This window comes from Nicotiana sylvestris, chromosome 4 (assembly GCF_000393655.2).
Source record: "Nicotiana sylvestris chromosome 4, ASM39365v2, whole genome shotgun sequence".
Taxonomy (NCBI): domain Eukaryota; kingdom Viridiplantae; phylum Streptophyta; class Magnoliopsida; order Solanales; family Solanaceae; genus Nicotiana; species Nicotiana sylvestris.
This window is the reverse complement of record NC_091060.1, coordinates 132,948,048-132,957,961: the sequence shown is the minus strand read 5'-3', so window position 1 is coordinate 132,957,961 and position 9,914 is coordinate 132,948,048. Positions and strand designations below refer to the sequence as shown.

Sequence of the window (9,914 nt, the reverse complement as noted above, 5' to 3'; positions counted from 1 at the left end):
GTTGTTGGCGCGACCTGGCCAAAGGCCGATGGAAGGCTAAAAACCATGGTGAGTTCCCTTGTGTATTTGCTGGTGTTTTTCAGTAAAGTAATTACATTATGTTTATGCAAGCCTCGGAGACGCTATCGCTATGCAGCCGCCCCTAGCCGGTGAAGAAGAAATCCCAAATCCTCCTAAATAAAAGAAAAGAAAAGAAAGATGGGGTCTCCTGCAAATACACCAAAGCCGAAGAAGAGCATGGTTTGAAAGCCCAAGGCCGATACTGTGGCCTTATCTCGAGGAACGACCCAACGCCTTCGGGACCAGGAAGAAGATGATGACTGCCTATTGGTAGCTCGTAAAAGAGGAAGCACTTGTGCTTCCAAGTCTGCCGAACCGGTGGTGGCAGACGTGGTTCATCCTAGAACCGAAGAAATCTTTGAGGGGAGTTCGAACAAAGTCCCTGAGCCATCGGGCAGCAAAAAAGCACCTCGTCTTAGAGATCGTTTAGAGGCTGAGACCGAGGGGCGTGGCCCCAAGGACCTTCAAATAGAAGAAACTCCCTAAGTGGATCCCTTGGGTTAATCAATGTGGATGATTTGCCGCCTAATCCTGAATTCTCTGAGGGGAAATTCCGAGATGCTTGGGGCATGGGAACTCCTGATGTGGGGACAAGCCATGAAGGGCATGATATCTTTCGAGAATGTCTTGCAGGGATCGAAGATGGCCCCAACCCAGATGCTTCTTTTATTTTCGACAAGGCCCGTCGGCTCTTCAAACAAGTAAGTTTCTGTCCTTTAGGATTACACTTGCACTTTATTCTTGGTGTTCTGAGTCTAACCTCTACCCTTTTATGAAGGTCGTTGTGCTCTATAAAGAAGAATTCTCCAAGTCTCGAGCTGAGCTTACTCGATGTGAGGCCGAGCTTAAGAAAACCTCGAGAGAGAGGGACGGTCTTAAAACCCTCTATGTCAAGAAAGAGGAGGAGATCAGCGATCTTCGAGCGAGCTTGCAAAGGCTCTTCAAGAAAAAACCGATCTTACCGAAAAGGTAATATACCCTCTGAAGTTTTGTTATGGACTTGTCCGATCGGTCTGCTAACACTTTTACTTTGTAGTTTAAACAAAAGGGCAAGTTGGTGGAGCAGCTCCGAGAGGAGCTCAAGATGAAGGAGGCCGAGACTTGGGGTGGAGGCAAGGTATGGATAGTCTTTCCTTAGAGAAAGATACTCTTTGGGAGCAGTTGGCTTCAATCGAACGCCAGCTTCAAAGTGTGAAGGAGGAGAGCCTGGCTCGAGGCCGCAAGATTGAGGAGCTTAAAGCTAAATCCGTTGCTAAGCTTGCCAAGGCCAAATCCGACACTGAGGCATTTATATCTTCATACCGAGCTGACGCTGAAGCAGCTAACATTGGGGCAAAGGAGATCTCTATTGCAGCTGAAGTTAAGTTATCATGTGTACTTGACCACGCCAGGCAACAGTTTCGAAGAGAAACCCTCAAAGAGGTGCATGCTCGCGGCTTCAACCTCTCCGCCAATATTGAAAGGGCAAAGACTTTGGAAGAAGAGGCTGCTACTTTGCTTTCTGATGAGGATGGTTCAGCCAATGGCTCTGATAGTGGGGGAGGCGAAGATGAAGTCCTCATGGAGGAGACTCCCGGAGGTGCGACTCCCGAAGATGCAGCTGCCGAAGATGTGGCCCCGAAGTAACTTTAGGTTTCTTTACTTTGTTTTTGTGTTTTTTGTGCAAGGATCCCTAATGGGTTTTGTTAATATCTTCTGCAAACATTTCTTGGAAATATAAAAGAACCCCTTTGTTTCAACTTTGACTTGTGTTGAATTTTATTTTGTCCCTATTTGTGGAAAATTCGACTGTACAATTCGAATGATCGGTTCGAGTATTAGTTTGGACTCAGAACATAAGAAACCCTTAGGTTCTTATTGATCAATATAATATCTCTTAAGGTTTTGTTATTCCTCGAGCTAAGTTTGAATTGATTCGATGCGAGCTCGGGATGTCGGGACTCTTTAGTCCGAGTTGAGTGAGAGCAAGGTCTCGAATTCTATATATTTTGGACCTTAGGCTCTTTTAGATCGACCTTTAGGCTTTTATAGTTTGGCCCTCTGGCTCTTTAAGTTGGGCCAATTCGGCCTCTAGAGTGGCTGCATAATTTTTCCCTCTTTCGGCTAAAGGACTTAGTGAAAATTTAGTTATGCCTTCGCATGTGTTTTTCGTACCCATTTGTTTTTTCGAAGGTTCGATGAATCGGAACATTATTAGTAATTTATTTGTGTAACATAATCGAATACCTCTTGAGATTTTTGAAGGCTGATGTTATCGAAGCCTTTAAATTATTTTAACCGGTTTAACCGGTTAAAATTCTAAAGGTAGCCTGATTTAACCGATTTTTTCAAAGTGTTTGAAGGCCTTTAATTTATGGTGGAAGTCGGATGTCTTCGAGCCGCATTATTATGGCCGTAGCCTTTTTACATGACCGTAGTCTTTAATATAGTCGTAGACTTCAGGTATGTCACTTGGACTTGTTTCCCAATAACCTTTCAAAATTGTTCACATAGTTAGTCTCCGAGTATATTGGCCTTGGCCTTTGTTTCGAGGGGATGCCTCTTTGATGTCTTATGAGTCTGCGTTTTTGATGACTCGAATGTGCTGACTCTCGATGAAAGTCCCCGAATATTTTGGGGTTGCATTCGTGCTTTGGCTCATGAGCCATTTCCCGTAGAATTATAAGTATAGGGCTCTCATAATAATAGACTTCTTTGAGACAAAGTGTTTTTGATATAAGCAGAATGCTTCTTCAAATAATTGATACATGCATACATATTTTGCCGTTGGGGCTCGACTATTCTATACGGACACGGTTCATCTGACCGTTTGGCCCATTATAAGGTTCTCTTATCGAGGCCCTCTTTGGCATGAAGTAAAGTGTTTTCCTAAAAAAATAACCTCCGAGGGTGATGCCCCCCAGTATTCAAGGTTGATTGAAAAGGAGCCTTGGATACTGTTGATTCTTCTTAGGTAGCAAATAGTTGTTGCCTCGTTAAAAATCTTGCCCGTAAAACCTGTTTGGGACAAAATCTGATCTAAGGGAAAAAGAGTGCAACACATGCTTTAAAACCTAAGGCCTTCGTGTAAAAAAAGGTGTCTTCGATAGCTTCGATTGAACACCTACAATGAGTTAGTTTCAAATTCAAGAAAGATACATTCATACCTTAGCAATAGTATCGTTTGAGTAACGATATATTCCAATTGTTCAGTAGTTGTTCACCTTCCATTGTGCTTAATTTGTACGATCTCTTACCGACAACTCCGAGGACTCGGCACGGTCCTTCCCAATTTGGTCCTAGTTTCCCTTCATTCATATCCTCATTATTCGGATCTCAAGTATTGAGGGTGACCTTTCGTAGAACTAAGTCCCCGACTCCAAATTGTCGAAGGTTGGTCCTTCTATTGTAGTATCTCTCGATTCTTTGCTTTTCCGCAGCCATCCGACCAATTTTTGCCTCTCATTTTTCATCTAATAGCTCGAGGCTAGTGTTCATAGCCTCGTGATTTGATTCCTCCGATGCATGTCGAAACCTGGCGCTGGGTTCTCCGACCTCGACAAGGATTAGGGCCTCGGAGCCATATACTAAAGAGAACAGAGTAGCCCCCATGCTAGACTTCGATATTGTTCGATATGCACAAAGGACCTCGGGTAGAACTTCTCTCCATTTTCCCTTCGCATCGTCTAACCTTTTCTTCAGGTTTTGAATGATAGTTTTGTTTGTTGACTCAGCTTGTCCATTTCCAGTTGGGTGATATGGTATTGATAATATCCTCTTTATTTTATGTGTCTCGAGGAACTCCTTCACCTTGCTGCCGATGAATTGTTTTCCATTGTCACATACAATCTCGGCAGGTACCCTGAACCGGCATATGATGTGGTCCCAGATGAAGTCAATAACTTTTTTTTCTCTGACCTTTTCGAAGGCCTGTGCTTCCACCCGCTTATAAAAATAATCAGTCATAAACAAAATAAATTTAGCTTTACCTGGGGCCGTTGGTGAGGACCGACTATGTCCATTCCCCATTTCATGAAAGGCCATAGGGATAGGACCGAATGGAGTTGTTCTCTATGCTGATGGATCATCGGTGCAAAACTTTGACATTTATCACATTTTTTGACAAACTCCTTTTTGTGTCTTTTTCCATGCTATCCTAGTAATACACTGCTCTAATAATCTTGCGAATCAAAGACTTAGCACCGGAGTGATTTCCATAAGCACCTTTGTGGACTTCTCAAAGAACATAATCGGTGTCCCCCGGATCTAGACATACCGCTAATGGTCCATCGAACGTTCGCTTGTATAATGTTCCATCCCCATCTAGTGTGAATCTAGCAGCTTGGTTCGTAGGGCCCTCGATTCTTTGTGGTCCGGTGGGAGTTTTCCATTTTTCAAATAGTCGATATACTTATTCCTCCGGTCCTAAGTCAAACTTATTAAATTTATCTCAGCATTACCCTCTTCAACCACAAATCTTGATAACTGAATGACAGTCCCCGGGATGATATCATCCTCTTCAACCGAGGATCCCAGATTTGCGAGCGCATCGACCTCGCTAGTTTGCTCTCGAGGCACGTGCTCCAGGGTCCATTCCTCTAAACAATGCAATGTCCCCTGTAGTTTTTTTAAGTATCTCTGCATTCTATCCTCTCAAACCTAGAAGCTCTTGTTTACTTGGTTCACCAACAATAGGGAATCACATTTGGCTTTGATGACTTTTTCCCCGAACTTCTTAGCTAGCTTGAGACCTACAATCATGGCCTCGTACTCGGCCTCTTTGTTAGTCAATCTTGAAGTTTTGATAGATTGTATAATAGGACTACCTGTTGGTGGCTTTAAAACAATGCCGAATCCGGACCCTTTCACATTTGAAGAACTATCCGTGAAAAGGGTCCATACCCCCGATGTTGTACCCGATCCCAGCAGAAGTTCATTTTTTCTACTTCAGGTACGGGGGTCATCATAAAATCAGCCACGAAGTTAGCCAAGATTTGGGGCTTGATGGCCGTTCGGGGTTGATATTCGATATCGTACCCGCTTAGTTCGATTGCCCACTTGGCCAATCGACCCGACAATTCGGGCTTATGCAAGACATTTCAGAGAGGATAAATGGTTAATACACATATGGGATGACATTGAAATATGGCTTCAATTTTCTAGATGCGCTGATTAATGCAAGTGCCAATTTTTCCAAGTGAGAGTATCTTGTTTCAGCATCTTTTAGAGTTTGACTTACATAATAAATAGGGAATTGCGTACCTTGTTCTTCTCGGACCAGTACTCCACTTACTGCTATCTCGGAAAAGCTTTTCATCTACCTTCGGGGTGTGAAGAAAAGGTAGGTTCAATAGGTACCACTTCAATTTCTCTAAGGCTTGCTGACATTCTGGGGTCCATGCGTAGTTCTTTTTCTTTTTGAGCAAGGAAAAGAACCTATGACTTCGATCCGACGACCTAGAAATAAATCGACCCAAGGTGGCTATTTGTCCTGTCAGCCTTTTCACGACTTTCACACTATCCACGTTGGTGATATATTCGATGGCCTTGATCTTATCGGGGTTGATCTCGATTCCTCGATTAGATATCATGAAGCCGAAAAACTTTCCCAAGCCAACTCCGAAGGCACATTTTCTGGGTTAAGCTTCATGTTGTACTCCCTCAAAATTTTGAATGTTTCCTGCAAATGAGTCAAATGGTCCTCTGCGCAGGGGCTTAACTAACATATCATCAATGTAAACTTCCACTGTTTTGCCTATCTGTTATTCGAACATCTTGTTAACTAGGCGTTGGTACGCGGCTCCAGCATTTTTTAACCCAAAGGGCATTGCATTGTAACAGTAAGTTCCAAACTTAGTAATAAACGAAGTCTTTTCCTGGTCCTTCGGGTTCATCTGAATTTGATTGTACCTGGAGAAGGCATCGAGAAAAGTTAAGATCTCGTGGCCGGCCGTGGCATCGATCATACGATCGATGTTGGACAGTGGGAAAGAATCTTTCGGACATGCTTTGTTCAAGTCCTTATAGTCTACACATATTCTAAGTTTGTTTCCTTTTTTAGGAACTACAACTACATTGGCTAACCATTCGTGGTACTTCACCTCCCAGATAGACCCTATTTTAAGAAGTTTGGTTACCTCGCCCTTTATGAACGCATGTTTCACCTCGGACTGGGGCCTCCTTTTTTGCTTCACCAGTTTGAACCTGGGGTCGGTGCTTAGCTGGTGTGTTATTATTTCTGATGGAATTCCTATCATATCTAAATGGGACCAAGCAAAGCAATCCATATTATCTATAAGAAATTGAATGAGCTTTTTCCTAAGTTCGGGGGTTAACCCCGTTCCCAGGTATACCTTTTTCTCAGACATGTGCTCGATTAGTATGGCCTATTCCAGTTTCTCGACCATTGATTTGGTTGCATCCAACACTTCGGGAACAATGAAAGTACGAGGAGTAAGGAAATCCTTTTCGTCCTCTTCGATTACCTGTTCCTCTGGCTCGATTGGGACTGGCATCAATGGTTTATATTTGGTCGCTGGTTTATCTTTAATCCCCGATTTTTTCGAGGTCGATGGCATTGGCGTCAGAGTCACTTCCTCGACTGCAAACATCTCCTTTGCGTTGTTTTCCATAGACCGTTTTCACCGCATCCTCTATTGAGAATTTCATCATCTAGTGAAGGGTCGAAGGTACTGCTCTCATATTGTGGATCCATGGTCTCCCAAAAAATGCATTGTACCTCATGTTGCCTTCGATGACATGGAATTTTGTATCATGTATGGCCCAGCTACGTTCACTGGCAAGATTATCTCCCCCTTTGTTGTTTCACTCACCATATTGAAGCCATTTAGGACCCGGGATGCAAGTATAATCCGATCCTATAGGCCGAGCTACTCTAGACCCTCAATCTGATTATGTTTGTTGAGCTACCTGGATCCACTAGCACACGTTAAACTTGAGTTTTATTTAAAAGAATAGAAATTACCAGGGCGTCGTCATATGGCTGAGATATGCCTTCCACTTCCTCATCATAGAATGAAGGGCGTCCTTGGGCACATAGGTCTGGGTCCGTTTCTCTCTGGTGATCGACACCTTGGTGAATTTGAATATAGGTCTTTGTGGGACATCGACACCTCCACAATTATGTGGATCACATGTTGTGGTTCTTCCTGCTCGTTTTGCTTGCATCTCTCTTCCTGAAGTGATTCTTAGCTCGATCACTGAGAAATTCTCGAAGGTGATCTTCGTTGAACAACCGAGCTACCTCCTCCCTTAGTTGCTTGTGGTCTTAGGTTCTATGGTCGTGTGTGCCATGATACTTGCACATTAAATTTGGATTCCTTTGAGAGGGATCGGTTTGTATAGGCCTGAATCACTTGGTATCCTTGATCCTTCCAATAGCTGACACAATCCCTGATGCATCTATACTAAAATTATACTCTGACAATCGAGGTGCCTCCACGGGGTCTGTATGCTTATCGAACCCATTCTTACTCATGAGTCCCCAAGAACTTTGACCTCAATCATTTCTCCAATCATTTCGAGAGGCGTTACGACTCGAGCCGTTGTTTCTTCGATCAACGTATGGCTGATACCGTTCCTTGCTCGATCTTGATTCCCTGTATCCCTTGGGGGCTTAGCCGCCAGTCTGTTAGGATGAACTGAGCCCGAGGGGGCTCCCAACTGGTCATCCTCGACCCTAATCTTAGATTGGTAACGGTTATGCACATCTGACCATGTCATAGCTGGATACTCGATCAAGTTCTGCTTTAATTGTTGAGATGCTATCGAACTCCTTTCGTTCAAACCCTGGTAAAGGCCTGCATTGCCCAGTCATCGGAGACCAATGGTAATTCCATTCTTTCCATCTGAAACCTGGACACGAACTCCCTTAACATCTCGTTGTTCCTTTGTTTTATTTTGAAGACGTCTGATTTCCTCGTTGCCACCTTTATGGCCCCCACATGTGCTTTTACGAAGGCGTCTGCTAACATAGCAAACAAATCAATAGAGTTAATGTAACGATCCGACCGGTTGTTTTGAGCACTTGCACTTTGCTAGCCAGTTCTCAGGCATGACTAGCCTCGTATGATGTATTATGGCTTATATAAATCGTCGGTTTTGGTTTTTAGGTTAATCGGAACAGATATGGAAGAAAGATTCTCACCTTGAGGCTTTAAATTTGAAAGGTTTGACCAAATTTGACTTTTTAGTATTTGACCTCAGATTTGAATTTTGATGACTCTGTTAGCTCCGTTAGGTGATTTTGGACTTAGGAGCGTGTCCGGTTTGTGATTTAGAGGTCCGTAGTGGAATTAGGCTTGAATTGGCGAAATTGAAAATTTGGCAATTTTAGATCGGCAGTGGAAAATTTGATATCGGAGTTGGAATAGAATTCTAGGATTTGGAGTAGGTTCGTAATGTCATTTGTGGTGTGTGTGTGTAAAATTGGATGTTATTCGGATGAGCTTTGATAGGTTTCGTCATCGGTTGTGGAAGTTTGAGGTTTCAAGTTCATTAAGCTTGAATTGGTGTGCGATTCATGTTTTTGTTATTGTTTGAGGTGATTCGAGAGCTCGATTGAGTTTGTATGGTATTTTACGACTTGATGGTACATTTGGTTGAGGTTCCGGAGGCCTCGGGTGTATTTCGGGTGAGGTTTGAGCGAGTCCGGGCATTACCCGAACTCAGGCATCGTTCTGGTACTTAATTTTCGTTGAGAGAGAAGGAACTTTCGCTGAGGACGGAATAATTTCGTTGAGGGCAGAATTTGGGGCGCTAACAACAAAAATTTGGTCACGGAGGCGCTCCAGGGAAGAATTCGTAGGTTCGTTGGTACGACTTCGGAAGCCTATAGCTTTTGATCTACAAGGAATTTTTAGATGATTCAAAAACAAAAGTTGTAGCCACCAGAAGCGCGGTCAGTAGAGGAATTCCACGGTCAACGGTAGAAATTCACTGGGGCGGTGATTTTTGGCTGTCAGTGGAAATGAAAATCCGAGAGGTGCACTATAAATACAAGATTTTGGGTTTTATTTCATATTTTGACCTAGAGAGCTCGGGCTTTGACGATTTTTCAAGGGATTTTCAAGAAAACCATCGAGGTAAGTGATTCTAACTAAATTTTGGCTAAAATACATTATTATGACGTTGGATTCATCATTTAAGTAGTGATTTGGGGTGAAAATTTGTGGAACTTCATAAAATGAACTTTTGGAATTTGAAAGTTGATTCGAAGTCGGAATTGAGTGAAACTAGTATGGTTAGTCCCGTAATCGAGTGGGTTGTCGGATTTTGAGACTTTGGTCGGATTTTAGGACGTGGTCCAAGGACTCGACTTTTGAGTTGACTTTTTGACTTTTTGTCTTAAGCTTAGTATTTTCCTATGTGATTGGTCCTGTTTGCTCGTGTTGATTGTATCGAATTGTTTGTGGCTAGATTTGAGGCATTTGGAGGCCGGTTCAAGAGGCAAGGGCATTGCGAAGTAGAGGATTAACCAGGTTAAGGTAAGTAATGAATGTAAATCTTGTTCTGAGGGTATGAAGCCCCAGATTTCACATCGTTTCACTATTGTGAGGTGACACACATGCTAGACGACGGGCGTGTTGGCGTGCACCATTGTGGATTGTGACTCGGTCTGTCCCGTAGCAACTATAAGTTGCATATTTGGTTGAAACTATATGATACTTATGTGTTTTAGAAAGAATTTATATAAATTGGGTTGAATGCCATGTTTGGGCCTTGTGCCAAAGTTGTTTGGAAACTGATGGGCCTTTTTCTTACTATCCTCTTACAGATTTCAATTGAAACTCTATATTCAGTCATGTTATACTCATTGATTTCATAACTTAGTTTTTACTATACTATTTTGATGC

General features: G+C 42.9%; 1 protein-coding gene across 1 annotated transcript; it reads left to right on the top strand.

The window, feature by feature from the left end:
• The first annotated feature begins 1,179 nt into the window (after nt 1-1,179).
• On the top strand, nt 1,180-1,686 carry LOC138890189 (uncharacterized). Its single transcript, XM_070173554.1, has one exon. It carries the CDS (start codon nt 1,180-1,182, stop codon nt 1,684-1,686), a length of 507 nt encoding a protein of 168 aa, XP_070029655.1.
• The last annotated feature ends 8,228 nt before the right edge of the window (nt 1,687-9,914 follow it).

What these genes read in the sequence shown, in the direction of transcription:
- LOC138890189 (XM_070173554.1), top strand. Translation starts at nt 1,180, where the DNA reads ATGGATAGTCTTTCCTTAGAGAAAGATACTCTTTGGGAGCAGTTGGCT.